Source organism: Dendrobium catenatum, unplaced genomic scaffold, assembly GCF_001605985.2.
Source record: "Dendrobium catenatum unplaced genomic scaffold, ASM160598v2 fragScaff_scaffold_1117, whole genome shotgun sequence".
Lineage (NCBI taxonomy): Eukaryota > Viridiplantae > Streptophyta > Magnoliopsida > Asparagales > Orchidaceae > Dendrobium > Dendrobium catenatum.
The window spans coordinates 3,673,307-3,692,931 of record NW_021319579.1 but is presented as its reverse complement, the minus strand read 5'-3'; the positions used below and the strand labels follow the sequence as shown (position 1 = coordinate 3,692,931).

Sequence of the window (19,625 nt, the reverse complement as noted above, 5' to 3'; positions counted from 1 at the left end):
TTTATCAGCAAAAAGGAATTTATGTCAAAACAACAACCCTAACATTCAATTTCAACTCAATATGGTACATAAATTCTTCATTTAACAACCTGAAGCTTAGAGTTAATCTTCTGTTTTTCCTCTTCCATCTCTCTTATCTGGACAATTAGCAAAAAACGTTCATAAAGTTCAATTATATATTGCAGAACAATGAAAGACAGAAAAATAGCCTTCATGCCTGTGCCCTCAACTTTCTGATTGTTGATTCCTGAGCTGCTTGCTTTTTAGATAGCTCTTCACCTGTTTCAGAAGTCATGAACACAGATAAAAACTTTAAAGAAGTTTTCTACTTTCATTCTATTTTTTGCAAAAATTCTAAGCTAATGAATTAAAAATGAAAGAAAATACATAAACTACTAACTACTAAGCATCATTAAAAAAAAGTTTGCTTTTTTCCTAATAGAACATTCGATTAAATACAAAATTTAGAAAAAAAAAGGTAAAAACAATCCATGGGCTACCAATTCATATTTTACCAAAAACTTGGTACTTTAATCTAACAACAGAAAACATGTTTCTTTAATCCTAAAAGATAATTTAATAATATCCAAAATCCTGAAATTCTAGAAGAAAATAGTGAACAAATATACAATTTTAAAATAATCAAGGTGACACTTTGAAATGGAAAATCTGGCAACTATCACATTATAAAAAATTTCAATTGCACGCACAACAAATCCAGCAGCTAAATAATTTGAAATAAGAAAAATCATAGTAATCACAAAAAAATAAAGAAGCAGGTCACACACCGAAGAAAAGAGTTTATCACGACATTAGTCATCCACACCTATAAACCACTCAAAAATACACATCCAACAAGTACACATGAAAAGAGAAAAACTGAAATTTTATTTCACATTCAATATCCAATGCATTTTGCATGGCTGGGGGCCTTATATATATCCTAGACAGAACTTAAAAAGAAAAAGCTTCTCAGAATCTATCAAAATATACTCAAAACAGCAATTTTTTAATAAATCATTCGTTAATTCCAGCAATAGAAATCTTGTCTTAAATTCCAATTCCTGAATTGTTTTGAGGACCTATCAAAATAGGAAAGCTTTTGCCACAAACAGAGAGGTAATAAGGAGATGGGCATGACATTAAGAATCAGGAACAACTGGAGTGAAAGAGGCGGAGCAGCAAAACAATGGCAATAGGCTTCACCAAAGACTGTAGCATTAGCAGGAAAAGCCAAAAAAAAAACAATATTGGGAAAAGCAGAAACAGTAACAACAAAGCCAAAGCAGCAAAGGGAATGATAGCACAATAGCAAGCATATCCATCAAAAGCGAAAATAGTCAGGGGAAAACAACGGGAACAACAATGGCAAGGGTAACAACATTACAGTGATGAAATAACAGCAAGTAGTAATTAGCAATAATTCACATTGTAGGAGCAATTCTGAACTCTAACCGTGTTTATTGAAATTCAGTGCGCTGATTAAAATCATGCAGTAATAAGTTACACCTAAAAATTTATTCAGAATACTAGAGACCGCATCTTCTTCCTACAAAAGTTCTCATCATATGCATATTTATACACTTAAAATGAACTAGGAAATAAAACCTAAGAATCAATTACTTATCCTCCTGATGAAAATATGAACCTACGTGTTTACTAGAAACAGAATCATTTGAGGCCAACCTCTCAAATGGTCAAAACATAAAAGCAAAACTTGCACTTAGAGAACTGTAGAGTGGTGGACGGACTGCTACAATGGATGAACTGAAAGATGTCAATTTGGGAGCCAAGGAAGACCCTCACCCGACCTTCATCAATGCACTTTTAACTAAAGAAATTTAAGAAATGAATGCATTTCTCTATGAATTCAAAGATTATTTTGCCTAGATATATGTTAAGATATCGGTTTTGTCCCCTAATGTGGTAGTTCACATCTTAGACATCAACCTTGATGTTGCACCTGTCAAACAAACTCCAAGGCAAATAAGACTGAAAATTGAAGAATAAGTTCCTGCGGAGACGAAAAAGCTCATTGAAGTAAATGTTGATTGGATAACCAACAATGATCCCATGAAAAAGAATAAATGTCAAATTCACACACACACACACACACACACACACACACACACATATATATATATATATATATATATCAACTTTTGGATCTCAATAAGGTGTAGCAAAAAGTGGAGGGTTGCGTTAGGTAGAGAGAAGTGGAGGGTTGCCGTTGCCAGGTCCCATGTCCTGGATGAGAAAAGTGGAGGGTTGCGTTAGGTAGTCGACAGCCAGCGTAAAACATGTCGAACAATAATGACATGAATCCTTTAAGAAATTGTGTTAATGCTAGGGCGTCATAAAAAAACTTGAGGCGTAAGCATCGAGGCGTTTTTTACTGGAATTGCGCAAAGGCGAGCCTCATATCGCGCAATTTTAAACCATGCTTAAGTGTGAGAGGGACTTTTCCATCGCACAAAAAGCTCGATGCATTCGTCCACTTCAAACATCCAACTTGAATTCTACTAATAATATCCGCATCTATTTCACCATCACTCTGAACCAAGATTTAAAATTGCGCAATTGGGTATTGAGGCATTTTTTTCTTTCGTGAGGTGAGACATAAGCCTCAAGGCGTTTTGGGGTGTAAGCCTCAAGGCGTTTTGAGGTGTAAGCCTCAAAATCCAAAAATTGCGTAAAATCAACATGATAATTTTTTTATGTACAAATGACTAATCTAATAATATAAAACATAACAAATCACAAGATATGAAGTGTTAAGTAATAAGTTGTTTGAAATTAAAATGAAATCCAAACATCACAATAATAAGACAACATAAAATATAGTTCAACTAAAAATTCTATCTTCCAAAATCCCAATATCCTGTTCATTAACATGTAATTCAAAAAATAAATACCAATGACATAACAACTCAGAAGTCATAAACACTATCATCACTAAGGGGGTCTTCATTTGAATCATCGTTATGATGAAATGCTCTCTCCCCTTCCTCATCTCCTATGCAAATGAGAGGCGGCTTTGAAATGCTTTAGGTTTAGGTATGAAGTGCGAAATTGAAGCAGCGCACGAAATAAATATTAGGTTTAGGATTTTGTTTTTTTCATTTTAAGAGGCTAACGCCTCGTCGAAATGAGGCGAGGCTCGCCTCAGTTTAATTGAGGCGTTCGCCTCATATTTCAAGTTCAAGGCATATGCCTTGACGCGTAAATAGCTCTAATTGCGCTGAGGCGCGCGCCTCCTATTGCACAATTTTAAACCATGCTTTGAACAATAGACCCAAGATATCTAAAATGTGTACTCTTATTAATGACTTGATCCCCCAAAGCCACAATCCCCCCACTAGATCTATCATTGCTAAAATTATACTCCATATATTTAATTTAGATCTACTCTAACAAAAGCCTTTAGACTCTAAAATTGACCTCATATTTCAATCTTACCTTCAACTTCCTCTCTAGTCTAATCAATCAAAAGAATATCATCAGCAAAAAACATACACCAGGGTACAACCTCTAGCAAATGTCTAGTGAGAACATCTAACGACTAAAGCAAAAAGATATGGCTGAAGGCTGATCCTTGATGCAATTCAATTAAAATAGGAAAATACTTGGTCAAACCCCCTTGTGTTTGAATATAAGTAAGAGCTGCTGCATACATATACTTAATGACTTGAATATAAGAATTATTACCCTTTTCTTTTCTAAAACTCTCCATAGCACTTCTCTTGAAACTTTATCATATGCTTTCTCTAAATCAATAAATATCATATGTAGATCATCCTCATTCTCTCTATACTTCTCCATCAAAAAACTCAACAATGTATAGCTTCCATAACAGACCTACATGGCATGAATCCAAAATGGAATGAAACGTAAAATGAATATAATGTATTTGAAATGTTTTAAGTTATTTGAATGAGTGTAAAATAAATGCATATAATTATTTTTTTGTTTAGATTGAAGTAAAATGAATGCAATATAAAGTTCAATGATGGTGGGGACCGATGGCTCACGATAGGCGGTGGCAATCAATAGCGAGTGACTGCAATAGCGATGAGCGCCGGCAAGTAGCAGGTGATAGTGAAGGTCGGCAGTCTCAGGGCGACGATAATGACACATAATTTATAATGTATTTAAAAATTGGTCAAATCTAATTATTTTTAAATACACCAAAAGTAAACTAGATGATGAATTCTAAATATTTCAAATTTTTTCTTTGCATTTCTTTTACTTCAAATCAAATATAGATATTTTCAAAACCCCTGCATTTGGAATAATGTGCACTCCTTTTTACTTCAAATTAAATAGCCCCTTAAGCTTCTTTTAAAAGGAGACATTTATTTATTCTTTCACTCCTTTCAGCATGCTAAAGCCTTTTAAAATAAAATAAGGCACCAAATTATCCATTACATGTCAGCATTTGCATCCACATCAAAACAAAAAGATATGTCATTATCTCCTAAAGGGAATATTATGGCCATGAGCGGAAACATGTGTAAGTGAGGTTGGTGCCCACCCACAAATTTTTTATTTCAATAAGATTGTTAATCCTAAATAAAAAAATTTCCCAACAAAAACAGAATTTTTTTCTTTGATATTTTTTATCTTAAATTAAAAGGACAGTTTAATTTAACAAGTTATTGAAACATGTAGTTTAATCTTATTAAATTTTTATAAATATATAATCTTGTTTGTAATTTTGACCTGCCTAAAATATTTAAAATGGACTCGTGAAACCTCATGTAGTCTATATTACAAACTTAGCAACAAGAGAGAAAGCTATAAAAGACCAAATTGTTCTAGATTATTTATAAACAAAAATATTTTTTATTTTCAAGTGATGTGAGACTAAATGAGAGGAGTTTGTAGTTTTATTAAGTGGTATGGAGGGGGAATGATGTTGTGAGTCTCACTATTAAGCTTTTGTGACTTGTTATAGTCTCATGACTTACATCATTACACTCCAATTTATATTACTAACACCACTATTACGCTAGAAGATAAATAATAAAACTTTCCTCTTATAAATTTGATGGTATTATGTTATTAGGTAATTTTTTTATTCATTTTAAAATAATTATTATTATTATTTAATTACTTAATTTTTTTCTCACACTAAAAAAGGAAGCTAATTATGCCCCTAATTATGGCCATTCACTTAAAGTTTGAACTCTTAAAGTAATGCAAAAAGAAGATAAATATGAAGAAAATGTATTATGAGTAAATTTACTGTCAGGAAAAACATATCCATGCCCTACCTTCAGCCATAACTTGAGTGATTATTTCATCTTTCTCTTTCAGGAGAGCAGCTGCGTCACTTCTTTTGTTTTGTTCTCTTCTTAATGTATCCTTCTCCCTAGTAAGAGAGTAGACCTGAAATTGTTGCACAATCTCTCAACAGTTAACAATAAAATTGGGCTAAATCAATTTCTTGCATTTCAAATGAGGAAATTCGAAAAACCATTCCAATAACAAATAGTTAAACGATGATTTAAAAACAAAAAACGATGAAGTATTTTCCCCAGGAAATTTCCATCAACTTTAATGTAATTTCAAATAAAAAAATTAAAAATTAAAAAAACTCAGCAATCCTACTTGGTAAGTTCCTAAAATAGTAGCACTCCATCAAATGTTCATGTTTAAATGAGAAAAGCCACTTCAGTTGATTTGAATAGTTCAAGAAATCTATAAAAATCACTTGGTAGTTAATTTTCATTACTCTTTCACCTGCATTTTTGCTGTTTGGTAACCCCTATGAAAAGGTGATGCAACCTTGTCAATAAACATCACTGCGACTAAAGTTACCAGAACAGTGATGGCAGGCATCAATTACAAGATTTTAGTAACGCTTCCATGATACTCCATTGCAAGGTAGAAAAAAGCTAAACAAATGTCTAATTAAGGCTGTTTAAACATAAGGTGGAAGAAGTAGAATGCTTAGAAGTAGTCATAAGGCCAATCTCAAGCACAGTATGTTGCTGATGTTGTGCAAGAAAGGAATCACAAAACTACAATGAAAGATGAGCACCGCTAAGGTGATTGAAGCACAATTGTGTCGCCATTTATCAATGCTTTAAATAACAAGGGGTACTTGCGGCTTAAGCATAAATGCAGGCGGATTAGGGGGAAAACCACCTAAAAATTATATTGTGCAATATCTCTTTAGTTTAGCTTCTAATTTTTTGCATTATTAACTTATTCTACTTGCTTGAACTTGAATGTAATTGTAGTGTAAGCTCCTATAATTATTTTTTAAGTCAGGGTTAAATAGCTCGTTTACATTGAGCATTCAAGTTTATTACTTGCACATTGCATAGATCACTAAGCACATCACCATACATACCCGTGTGTTTGGATTTAAAAGTTGTGTAACTTCTCAGTTAGTGAAATTAATTGGGTTAACTAGTGTAATTGAGTAAATCATTAACGAGCTTGATAGTTATAACTCTCTTACTAGCTTCATCATTAGATTACACCTTAGTTAATTTGTGTGAAGTCGCGCTTTTTAAAATTTGATAAATTGATTACAAGTGTGAATTTTTGTTGTGACAAATGCTTATACATTCATTTATATTAGTCCACATTGACCAAATCATTTCTCTTACGTAGTTACATGTGTATACTTATTTAATAATTAGTTTGTGTACTTATTTGATAAATTATGTAGCTTCTATTAGTTTTTAATTGTAAGAGTTTGAATGATGGATTTCAGAAGAAGTTCAAAATGCTCCATTATAAACCTAATTAGTTTCACTCGTGCTGTACCCTTGACTATCAAAACTAAAATGTTTGTGAATTTAAAAGGGCCAAAATAAGCAAGTAAAACCAGAAAATCTGCATGAGAAGAGCAATTATAACCTTTCTCTCAAGCGCAGCGACTCTTTGATGGTATTCATCACGAAGGGCATCAATATCTGCCTCTGCTGATTTTCTCTGCAGATAAAGTACAATAGTTATTTCCATAAGCTCTACTGCTGTGCAGTTCTAACAAAAAACTAACTCGACACATAAAAAAAATGAGATGCAATCATGCTAAGAGGAAAAACATATTCACTCAAGTTATTGCCATGTAAAATATGTTTCATGTTCCAAAACATATTGTTTAAAATGATTTCAAGGCCTGGTAAGACATACAGACTTTTTAAATCTTCCCAAACAACAATTAAGCATTGCTGTGTTGACTGTTGAAAGGTCTACAACCTGCTAAAAACCTAAGGTTAACACATTGGCATTCAAGAAATGAGGTTATGTAAGCTTTAAGCTTTGCTTCATGCAAACATCAGTGAAAAGTTGGTCAAATCCTGAAAAATATAAAAAAGAGGAGCAAGTATAATGACAAGAATGAAGAAAATCACAAACAAGTACACAACAGCATTTATTAGACAAATCTCAAGCAGCTTTAGAGAAGTATGGACTGCAAAAAAAAACTTCTTTCCGAAAAGGGGACCAAAAATAGAGCATAAATTCAAGTAATTACCTTCAACTCCTCAACCGTAGACTTCAAAAGCTCATTTTCATTCATAAGTTTGGCAATTTCATCAGCTTTGGCCTGATGCAAAATTTAAGTAAAATGTCAAAAGTTGCAGCATTTAATACAATGACATAACATCAAAAACAGAGAGAACAAAATAGTTCATCATTGCTGAAGATTAGATGTCCCGAGCCCTTTAAAATTTGGTATCGTAATAGGTTCCCTGATGCTCCCATCATTTTTTCAATCAACTAAACCTTCAACAACAACAACATCAAGCCTTTATCCCACTACATGGGGTCGGCTACTGGCTACATGAATCCTTTGTCTCCATTGTATCTTATTAAAGGTCAAATTCTCATTTAAATATAATAAAAAAAAGGTCGCTTCTAATTTTTCTAACCAAATATTTTTAGTAACATTCATCTTAATTGAGCAATTCAAGCTTGCTCAACCTCCCAATAAATAAATAAATACAAAAAGGGGAATTCATTTATTCATCTCATGCTCCGATCCTCCCCAAAAGAGTATTTATAGAGTACAATTGACGTAGGACTACAATGCATAAAGTAACTTGATAAGAACTTATACGACTTATTGATTGGAATACTAATGATTAGAACTACTAGCAAATAAAAACGACAAAATAAAATGTAAGAGCGGTCACTTCCGTTTAAGTTAAGTTGCTCAATCAGAGCTTTGAATTATCAAGATAACATAGGAAATCAACAACATGCAAATATAACAGCTTTCAACGAAAATCCCTAATCTAAAAATAAGATTAGAAACAAATGAAGTGCAATCAATCCCTATGTTTACTAAGCTCGGCAGAATTAGGCGAACACGATCTTCATGAATTAAATCAAATCACAAGAAAGAGGGTTAGACTAAGGAATTACAAGAGGAAGATTTGAAGACCTTCGTCAAGGCTCGGATGTAATTCTCCACTGTACAGTCCCAAGTTGCTCCTCTATGGCTTCGACGAGAGTGTCTATAATACGCTCCACGGAGCGTATTCCTCGACGGTGTGATCGATATTTGGGTTGACGTCGAAGAAAGTTGAGTGAAAGATGCAAACAAATCCTTGCTCGTCGTAGGCGAGGCCGTAATCAAGATCTGGATCGGCCATTCATGAATGCTAGATGACGATCATATCCGAAGATCACTAGCAACCTTGAAACTCCATCAGAGAGAAAGAAGTTTCTCTTAAACTTGAAGTGGATATGATGGAATATGGCCGGCCGAGGGAGGAGGGAGAATAGGGAGTTTGTGATGGGGACATCAGAGTATGGAGAGTGAAGCAGAGGCGTGGCCGTCGATCTATGGCCACGATCGATTCGACATAGTTTTGAGTCATTTCATGTATTTATCTTTTATTATGTTATTTATCTTTTATTATTTATGTTGTAATTGTTTTTCCGTTTTTTACCACTTCTTAAAGGGAGGTCGTATGTAAGCTCTGAGGGCATTATTGTCTTTTTTTATTTTGAGTCTTATGTACGAGGCTATTTATAGCCCCTATGTTCTCTTTGAAAAAGGATGAATGATTGATTACAAATTTTCTTCTTCTTGTTTGAGTTCTCTTGAGAGCTTGAGAGTTTGAGTGGTGAATCCCTAGGAGAGGGAACTCGGATCACCCACCAACTTTGGAGACGACCGGGTTCGTTGTTCCTTATCTTGTCTTCTCATTAAATCTTTTTTCCCTTACCTAGCTGCCGGCCAAGGTCTTTCCAAAACCTTGCCGCCGGCCACTTAACGTCCCTCCACCACCACTTCATAAGTCCCTCTCCCTTGGCTAACCCAAACCCGTCCCCACCTCGCCCACCCGACCCCCTTTCCCCCACATCCCCACCCATGGCTTCCAACCAACCAGCCGGCCCACTCCTCCTCTCTTCCCCTCCCAAATTCAAATTCCCTCTTTGAATACCTTCCATAAATAATTCACCTTAATTTGGGAAGCTTAATTTCAAATTTCAAATTATTTTGAATTTTGAAAATTCTTTCCTAATTTAAGAAAGTTATTTTTGGAAAGTTTCCAAAATCTTGCTTATTTGAATTTAAATTAAATTAGGATGAGATCTTTCATTCTTAATTTAATTCCCCTAATCTAAGGAAGCATTAAAAGCTTCATAAACTTCTCCCACCTAGTCATTAATGCCGCAGGCCCCAATAAATTCCTTTTGGAATTATTTCCAAAACTCAAGCTAGCACTTCGGAAATAATTCAAGTCCTCTTTATTCCCTCTTGGTTGAAATCTCCATGCTCCAAATCTATTCAAAATCTTTCTAAAAGAGGATCTCCCCCATTTGGAATTAAATTAAATTCCTCCCTCTCTCTTGCCCGCCGTCCCTCTCTCTCTCTCCCCCTTCATTAATTCTTGTCAATCAAGGGGAATAACTAATGCCTGATTTGAATTAAATCCCTTCCCAAAATCTGAACCCAAATTCCCTAATCTCTTTCCCCCATGACCGGCCACTTATTCCCCTTTCTTCCTTGGGGGCTTTGAGCTAAGCTCCTCTCTTTCAATAGGAGCCTTAAAGGGAAGTACCAACTAGCATGTTCAACACTTCAACGCCAGAGAAACTTCTTTCTCTCTAAGTTGAACCTTCAAGGAGACTACGACGAACTTCTTCAACAACTCTACTACTTGTTCGGACTCAGACTAAGGTGAACTTTTTCCCCTTTTCAATTATCTTTCTAATCCCCTAATCTTGTAGGTAATGATGGTTCACAAGGAGCCATGCTTCACCTTTGCCTAAGCTTAATAAACGTAGGATTTTGTTTTGCCTTGCCCGAGACTTAATAAACGTAGGCTTGGGTGTACTTTCTATGCTTCTAATCTTATTGTTAGATTAGGGATTTTTGTTGAAAATTATTTACGTGGCATGTTGTTGAATTTCTAGCTTAATTTGATTTTTCAAGTGTTTGGCAAGTGGCTTAACCTAAACGTAGGCACCCCTCTTTTGTTTTATATTGTCGTGGTGATTGCTAATAGTTGTAATCTTACGTGCTTAATTCAAGAAATCGTGCAAATTCTTATTCATTCATTTAAAAAAACTTTTAGTCCTAAATCAGTTTGTTTTAGACTTGAAAGAGAGAAGAGCTTAAAACCTGAAATTAATTTCAGATTTTATCAAGGAAGGGATTTGAAATTTGAAAATAATTCCAAAAGGGGATGAGAGAGGGGAGGGGCGGTGGCAAGGGTGAAGGGAGTGCTTTAATTTATTTCCAAAAGGAGATATTCCCTTTTGGAAATAAATTAAATAGGTGGGCTTAGGGGATTTCGGCTAAAGTTGGTGGGGATGAGATTTAGAATTGTTTCCAAGAGGGGTTAGAGGGTTTTACGAAATAAATCCCTTGGGATTTATTATAGGGGCCGGCGACTTAATGGCAAAGGAGGAGATTGGGGAGGGGATTTGGGGTTGCTTAATTTAGGATTTAGAATTTAGGAAAGAAATAATTAAATCCCCATTAATTTGAAATTTTAAAAGAACTTAATCAAGTAACTTTCCTAAAATATGTTTCCTAAATTATGAAAGAATTTCAAATTCAAATTATTTTGAAATTAGACCTCCCTAAATTAAGAGTGGATGATTATGGAAAGTATTCAGGAGGGGTTCGCATTGAGGGGGAAACGTGGAAGAGGTGAGAGGGGACCGGCGGCTAGGTTGGGGCGTGGGGAATTCTTGGAGGAGGGAGGGGATTTGGTGAAGCCAACGGATATATGGTTTGTGGTGGTTGGAGAAAGGTGGAGGTTGGGCGTGTGCAGGGTTGGTTGGGGTGAAGATGGCCGGTGGTGGTGGTGGGAGGTTGAAGGGAAGAGATAAATAAGAAAAACCACGAATCCGACTCGTCAAGGTTGGTGGGTGTTGCGCAATTCTCCCTCTCCTAGGGCTCTCACTCCAATCTCAATCTCTCATGAGAATTCAAACAAGGAGAAGCAAAGTTTTCAAATAATCATTCATTAACCTCAAAAGAAGAACAATATGGCTATAAATAGCCTCATACAAGACTCAAGAAAATAAAAGAACGACAATGCCCCTAGGGCTTACATACGACCTCCCTTAATAAAATGGTAAAACGGGAAAGCAAGAACACATAAATAATAAAAGCTACATAACATAATAAAGAAAAACAAATACATGAAATGACTCAAAAATACATAGACTCGATCGTGGTGGTAGATCGATAGCTACACCTCTGATATACTTTACATGCTCTGATGTCCCCATCAACAATATATGCCATAAGCTCATTTCTCCACTAATTAACCATATTTAACCACCAAACATCATCCTAATATCCTAATTACAATATTCTATTGCAGGTTCACAATATTACTCGTCTCACAACAACCATGCCCTCAATGTTGGTCTTCCAAGTCGATCTAATAGAGGCGGTGGTAATCCATTCAACCACAATCTCTCAAGTGAATATGTTTTGTGCGCTAGACTAACAATAAAGTTAAGGAAAATTGTTGACCATTGGACACTTGATGAACTTGATATGTGCTTCAAATGAATCAAGTATGAAGGCTTGCATCTTATCATCAATAGTCATATCAATCCTTGTAACATCCAAAGTAGTGCAAAGAACCTTATAAGTTGCTTATCCTTTCTTGAACTTCACAAAAAGAAGACATGATGGTCATGTCCTTTTCGCATTTATGTAAAGGAAATTAGAAGTAATCCCTCAATGCTTATCTACGAAATAATGAGACTTGGAAGTAAGTTTTGTCAATGTTGTCCATGATTATTGTTGAATTAACAATTCAAAGTGTTGTTCAAGATTTGTTAATTATAAACTAATTGATTTCAATACAATAAACATAAATGCTACATTTATCATCCAACTTTTGGTTCTTGCAACACAATTCTCAATTAAACGATTTTCAACCTCCATTAAGGAAATCTATTGACATCACATGTCCGCAATAATGTTGTAATTCTCCTTCAAAAATCTTATTGAGAACTCGGAGCTGGAAGACTCAATGGGAAGATTGTAAATTGCACTGCATTGTGGAAGGATTCTCGGCGTATGGAAAAAGAAAGAACATTGTGAGTTTCTTGCTAAAATTTTTCTAGATAAAAGAGATGGAAAAGGCAATCATACGGCAATACAGAACAAGAATATGCAAATTTGTGATGAGCTCAATGATGGGAGGAAGATAAAGAAGGGCAAAAGTGATGAGTGAAATCACGCTTATTGGATTGCATGATCACAGAAGAACAAGTGCAGTTAGGGATTTTGAAACACTAAAAGTGTCTGAGCCAAAAGTTGAAGCAAGGCGACTCGGCATCGGTAGATTGAAGGTAGTTAAGTGGAATTGAAGATTAGATTAAAGATCAGAAGTTTCTTGGAGGTGGAGTTGTTAGATGGCAATTGAACCTGAGTTGACAAAGCTAGTTAATTTTGGCAAAATCAACAGAGACTTCTAGATTGGGTCCACCTACAAAGCTATAGTGGGGATCATGGGGGCAAGGAGCCCCTACCCATCACATAGTAGCTAAAAAACACATAATAATTTATTTTAAAAGTTAAAACACATGAGGGTCATCACATAGCAGCTAAAAACCACAAAATAGTTTTTTTTTTATTTAAAAACAAGGAGAATCGTACTAGGGATTGAACCCAATATCTTCAACTCTATTAACCAACCTCTTATCCAATAGGCACAGAGTAAATTTATGCTTGAACTTTTACTTTTCTTATTTATATTATTATTAAATCCTAAATATTAATTACATTATATATATATATATATATGTGCGTGCGCGCGCACGCAATACATTTTTCTTATAAAACTAACATCTAAGTATTTAAATTGAAATAAAATACTGATAAAATTTGTGTGTAATACAACTAATAAAATATAGAATTTAATAATTTACTAAAAAAAATATTGATATCCTTAGAAGATCAAAATATTATTTCACTATGAATTATTAAATGGAAAGACAAAAGAACTCACCTAAAAAAATTAAAAGTATTTTAGAAATCATCAATTTGTTCCCCCACTAATAATTTTTTTTGGTGCCGCCCTTAATTGAATTATCGTTGTGCTTCTTGAAGGAAGCATCGTAATATAGTAGCTGTGTGGTAACTTCACGCGGAGACTAATGGCAAAATCTCCTTATAGTGTGAAGCAACGTGGGAGGCCCTCGTGTTGAGAGAGAACAGAGACAAATCAACAGGATGTTGAGCATATTACTTGTGCAAGGGAGAAAATAATGCCGGCAAGAATTAATCAAACCTTGGTGGAGCAAGAGGCAAATCGAGAAGGGCATCGGTGGATTCTTGAGGCAATAAGATATGGATGACGGAAATTTTTGCTCAAGATAGCATGGCAAAATCAATAATGACTATGGAATTGACATTCAGATTTTCAATGGCTAGCTTTTGATTTACTGTGGTTTAGGTTGATGAAGAAGATGTAACGAAAGCACCGATGATAGGATCCTCAATCCTAATCGAGTAATTTGAACTTGCTCAAATTCCGATAAAAAAGGAGGCAAAAATTTGATACAAGTAGAGGAATTCATTTATTCATCTTATGCTCTCATCCTCCCCAAAAGAGGTATTAATAGAGTACAATGCCTACGTTGATAATCAATCTACTAATAAACCACATTAAACTACAAAACACATCTTCATATCCTAATTAGAATATTATGTTGTGGATTCACGATAGTTTCATGCAGAGCAAAATGGCTCTAAGAAGAAGAAAATAGATGTTGTTTTCCTTCAGAAAAAAATTCAGATTTTTCACTAGGAGAATTGATGAGGACAAGCCTAAGAGAAAAGGAAAACTACTTCCAATGGACAAGAGGTTCATCCATTCATGTATTCACATATTTGAATCATTAAAAATAATAATAATAATAATAATAACAATACTTTTTTTACAATGCAAAGATAAGATCAATTACACTAATCCAGTTCAAATGGAAGCATAATCCCTTTAAGCTCAACAAATGAATATATTTATGGTATAATAACAAATTAAGGCGCCAAGGTAATAAGTTAAATAGAAACTTTAACAAATTTGGAAAATACTTGTTAAAACAATAAGAGAGATTGTTTGCCAATGGAGGTTAGATATTAGCAATGTTTGGTCAGTGCTAAGTAAAATCAAGGTGAAAAATATATTAGAAGCCTCAATATGAAGAAATGCATTAAAATGCCACATATTGTTTTGATTGAATCGCAGTATGTTATATTTTCCTTTGAAGATGCATCAATTCCAGCTTACATTAGTTTTCTGTAGATAAACGTAATGACACGTTGAAAAAACAATCATATTAATTTGATTATCTTTTTCCTGAATATATCTATGCAGTAATTGCATGTTATATTCATGCACTTCAGTAAGTTGATTGAAAGAAAATAACTTTGCAATTTGAAGTCCTTGAAGTGTTCCAAACCAACATAAATGGTAAAAAAAATCATTCCTGAGAAATACAAGTAAATGAGTACACTTAGTAGGTAGACTGCAGGACATATGTTAAACCAAGTTGTAGAAGACAACAAAAAAACACAAGATATTTTCTAAAAACATGTATGATCCATGTTTATCTATTGGCTTTCTTATGTTTAGAGAATTAAACCTGGGCTTGTCTAGCAGCTCCTTGCAGGGCAGCTTCCATCATTTCCCTTTCTTTCTTTACTTTTTCCAGTTCAGCCAAAAGATTTCTAGAATCTGAGAGACCTGCTGTCATACTCCTATAGTTTGTTTCCTTACTATCTTCAGAAATCTTCATTTGAGAACCTACTTCCATCAACTCATTGGAAGCACTGGAATCAGGTAATACTTTGGCTGGATCCTGCAACAAACTCTGTGAACTAGAAGATTCTCCATAGGAAACTTCACTTAAATCCTTGATCATGGAGATATTTGGGCGAATTGAACCTGGAGATTCTCCCTCAAGACTTGATTGTCCACTATCTTGAGTATCATGATGTTCTGGAGAACCAATACGAAGCATGCTTTCTTCTGTCTCCTGCTTGTCATGCATTTTTTGAGAATTAACTGCATCATGGGAACTATCAGGAGTTGTCAAAACAATATCTAGTTCTGTATCAGCAGAACTTTCCTGGATAATTTCACCAGACTGTGATCCAACAATAGAAACCAACTCCTTTTCATTGCTATGTGTCTGCTCTTGAGATGAAAGATCCTGCTTTTTGAGATCTGCCAAGTCTTCTTCAGCTTGTACGATATTTGACTCAGGTTTTGCTTCACCTTTGTCTGGCCCCAGAGTCATGCTCAATGAGCTCAAGGAAGACTCAAAGTCATTTCTCCCCATAGTTTCTGAAATCAGGTTTTCCTTCTCTAGAAGAACCTCAGTTTCAGCCTTAGTTACTGGTGACACTTCACCAGGAAGGTCATCCTGCTTTTCTTCAGATGCAAGATGTTCTGAAGATTTCACTTTTTCTGATACTTCAACAGTACCACCATCTCCTCGATTCCGCGGCTCATCTCCCCTATTCCCCATGAAAGCCATGACTGGGTCGAAAAGTGCTTTCCTGTCGACAGCTGAAGGCCATATTCTAGAAGCTGCTGCTTCAAACATTGCACAAGAGCTAAAGTAAGATGCACCACAAGTTAATTTGAGACAGCTAAAATTGCAATCAAGAACAATATGTTTAGACACCTATAGTCCCAAAACATTGACGACTACAAAAAAAAAAATTGCATGCTAGTAACTCTTACTGTCAAAAAATAAAAATTCGAAATTCCCTATACTTGTTGTTTCCTGGGCAAAAGAAATTCCTTCATATGCAATGCAAAACATATAAAAATTTCCAAAGATTCAAATCCTTAAATTCATTAGGATAAAGGTTTGAACACACAATCCAGTATGAGAAGTGTTATCTTGAGAGTGGCATTACCTTCACTAGTGTCAGATTTCTCTTCCAAGCCAAGAGCGCTATCGAAATTCTTCTCGATATTCTTCACGCTCTCGCTAAGCTTTGTCACCGCCCCAGCTAGATCCGGGAAGCCGCCCAAAGAAACCTTCCCAAGCCAGGCCATTCTAAGGCCGCTTCAAGATTGGTTCTCACGGATCCGGACCCCTTCCCTTAGATCATTCAAGGCATGCGACTCTGGATCAGAAAAAAAACAAACAGGGAAAAGAAAGATCTTCAAAGATCGAATTAAATCAAATGGCGGAAAAAGAGAAAAACCGAGCATAAACCTACCGAAATTTGACGGGCAAGTTGTAGGATGGAACCAAACAACAAAACTTGGAAATGATCGGACAACGATCTACCATGAAGAGAAAATATCAGACATTTAGGGGCTGTTTGGTATGCGGATTTAGGCCGGATTTAGGCGAAATCCAGCCAAACGGCCTAAAACGCAAAATCAAATCTCACGGTAGATCAAAGCCGCGGTTGACGGAAAATCCCCTCTTTTCGTGGTAAATCCCGGATTTACGAAATCCTTTGGTTCGGCGGATTTACGGGATTTGGACGAAGAAGCGCGCGAAAGGGAGAAAGTTACCTTCACAGCAAGCTAGCTCCCGTTGTTGCTTCAGATAAAAAAATGTCGTAACTTCCGATCCAACAGAACAGGAAGGTAATGTCGTCGAAGGAGCAAAGTCGAACGGCGACGAAGAAGAACTCGTGAAAAATTCTACACTCGTGCAAAGGAACAAAGCCGAACGAAATAGGAGAAATTATTCTGCGCCGAATCCGGTTTAAAGAGCTTTGTTGGCATGCTTAGGGGCTTTAATAAAATCCTGTAAATCCCAATTTAGTAAATTCGAAATGTGTTAAATTCTAAAAACTGTTTGGTATGTTAAATGTTAAATCTTGTTAAATTCTTTTTTTTTTTTTTGGAAAAATTTGGGCCCAAAGCCTGTATAATCATACAACGAAAATGTAACAAAATAAGAGATTACAAGTAAGACTCCAACATAAGCAAAAATACAAACTTATGCTGACAAAAGATACAAGAAACCCCAACTATACCATCCATAATAAAATAAAACCTATAAGAGAGCCAAAATTGTGGTAAATGACACAAAAAAAGAGCAAAGGAACACAATATCTGACCACTCAAATGAGGAGTAAGAAGAAGTTCCAGGCGCAAAAACAGCCCCAGAAACGCCCAAGGCGTCGTCACCAGTGAAAAGATCCAGCCAGCAGCAGAATTTCAAGACCTGCAGGAAAATTGAGACATAACCAGCTCCCAAGCTATAGAGACTGGACTCAGGATAACAAAAAAGAACCAAAAATAGAAGGAGCCCTGGTTGCCCGAAGGCCATCCAAGGGTCCAGCCGCAAGGAGCATCATCATGGTCCAGTCTCAGCAGAAACGGCAATCCGAAGGGACAATGGGCCACGAACCAAACCAGCCACTTATAATTTATCCAGCAGAACATTAGCACTTTTCCATTGCATAACCTTTTCAAACAGAATACGTTTAATATTAATCATCACAGTAGTGAGACATTGATAATTTCCACTAAACCTCCTCCCATTCCTTTCTTTCCAAGTGTAATAGATAATAGAACAAACCACCAACTTATAAAATTTCAAAATCTCAGCATTACAGCTGAATTCACCTTTTATCCAGTCAAATATTTGCAAAATCGAAGGCCTCACAGAAAAATTTTCACCCTAGGAATAATGCCTCTTAATATAGAGAAAGAGAATGAGCACTCAAAGAAAAGATGGCCAACAGATTCTTCAGACATGTGACATAAGCTACATTTAGAGGGAATAAAAATTTGCCTTATACGAAGAGCGTTCGCAGTCTTTAAGCCTCCCATTAACGCAAGCCAACCAAATACAGAGTGTTTAAGGATATGCTTTTTATGCCATAGCAAAGAGGACCAGTAGCAGTTAGGTAGCTTATTATAAAACTCATGAATGTAATGCTTAAATTTAAAACAATTACTTTTCTTCCAAAGCAAGGACGGCCCAGCACCAGCTAAAATGTTCACTCTCTCAAATACCTGATGAAGCAGAGGAGGAATCACAGCCGATAACTCCCAGCAATCTCCGGAAATTAACTCTGAGAGCTTGATATCCGGCAAAGTAATAGAGTCATCAATCCCAGAATAATTCTCAAGCGTGGAATTAAAACACCAATGATCCCATTTCAGCGAAATGGGAGAATTCTGATAAATATCAAACTGAAAATAGTTTTTGCATTGAAAAGCAGTGTTGCAAATAGATTTCCATAGCTTAGAAGAAGAAAACAGAGGTGGCTTCCAAGGAGATTTGTATTTAGAAAGTAACCTGTGAGCTAGAGGTGAAGAGCTATTGTACATCCTAACAATAACAGTACAATTAAAGGCAAATTGCAAGGCATTCAGAGAGTGTATACCCAAACCACCTTTACTTTTAGGCAGACAAATTTTATCCCATGATATCATATGTAATTTCTTAGCCATGTTAACATCACCAAAGAAGAGAAATCTGGAGCTGACTTTCTTAAATGATTTATGCACAGATTTAGGTAAAATCGAACCCCGGATCCAGTAGGCAATAGTATTTTGTATGGTGAATTTGAGGTACTGAAGTCTCCCCGCAAAAGATAGTAAATTGGCTTTCCAACCATTGAGTTTCTTGTTGAGGCTATCTAATAAAGGAAGATAATCAGCAATATTAAGCCTATAAAAGGAAAGATGTATACCCATGTAGGTAATCTTGTTAGCAATGGAATGAATGGAAAGAGCATGGCATATCTCAGTTTGATTCTTCAGGTGCTTGGGAAACATGATGGAGCTTTTGTCATGATTTACAACAAGACCTGAGGAGTTGGTAAAAACTCCCTAAGAACAGAGTCCAGAATGATACAGTTGCTAATAGTGGCCTCCCCAAAGATCAAAACATCATCAGCATAGAGCAAGTGGGTGAGAGAAAAATTACCATAAGATATACCTTTAAAACCACTAGCTTCCAGCAGATTGGAGAAAGCATCCATAAAAATACAAAAAAGGTAGGGACTAAGAGGACACCCTTGCCTCAACCCAGCAGTGGAGGGAAAATACCCCTTGAGGGCCCCATTTAGCACAATTGAAAAGTTAACATCTGTAATTCAAGCCCTTATCCAGCTCACAAAGAGACTAGGAAAACCTTTGTGAATAAGCCTTGCCAAAAGAAATTGACGAGAGACAGAATCA

General features: G+C 35.6%; 1 protein-coding gene across 5 annotated transcripts in view; it reads right to left on the bottom strand.

Moving 5' to 3' along the window:
• Positions 1 to 17,194, bottom strand: part of LOC110103232 (golgin candidate 5) — a 32,743-nt gene extending 15,549 nt beyond the window's left edge. The window contains exons 1-9 of one of the 5 annotated variants that reach the window (XM_020831847.2): positions 16,995 to 17,194; positions 16,691 to 16,757; positions 16,382 to 16,594; positions 15,097 to 16,052; positions 7,496 to 7,567; positions 6,877 to 6,951; positions 5,277 to 5,391; positions 218 to 279; positions 90 to 137 (exon numbers count right to left, since the gene is read on the bottom strand). In XM_020831847.2, the coding sequence (XP_020687506.1) occupies positions 90 to 137; positions 218 to 279; positions 5,277 to 5,391; positions 6,877 to 6,951; positions 7,496 to 7,567; positions 15,097 to 16,052; positions 16,382 to 16,523 (1,470 nt within the window). In that variant the 5' untranslated portion in view covers positions 16,524 to 16,594; positions 16,691 to 16,757; positions 16,995 to 17,194. Of the gene's footprint in view, positions 1 to 89; positions 138 to 217; positions 280 to 5,276; positions 5,392 to 6,876; positions 6,952 to 7,495; positions 7,568 to 15,096; positions 16,053 to 16,381; positions 16,595 to 16,690 lie in introns of all 5 variants that reach the window. The other 4 variants (XM_020831846.2, XM_020831850.2, XM_020831851.2 and 1 more) reach the window with 4 other exon arrangements.
• Between the last annotated feature and the right edge of the window lie 2,431 nt (positions 17,195 to 19,625).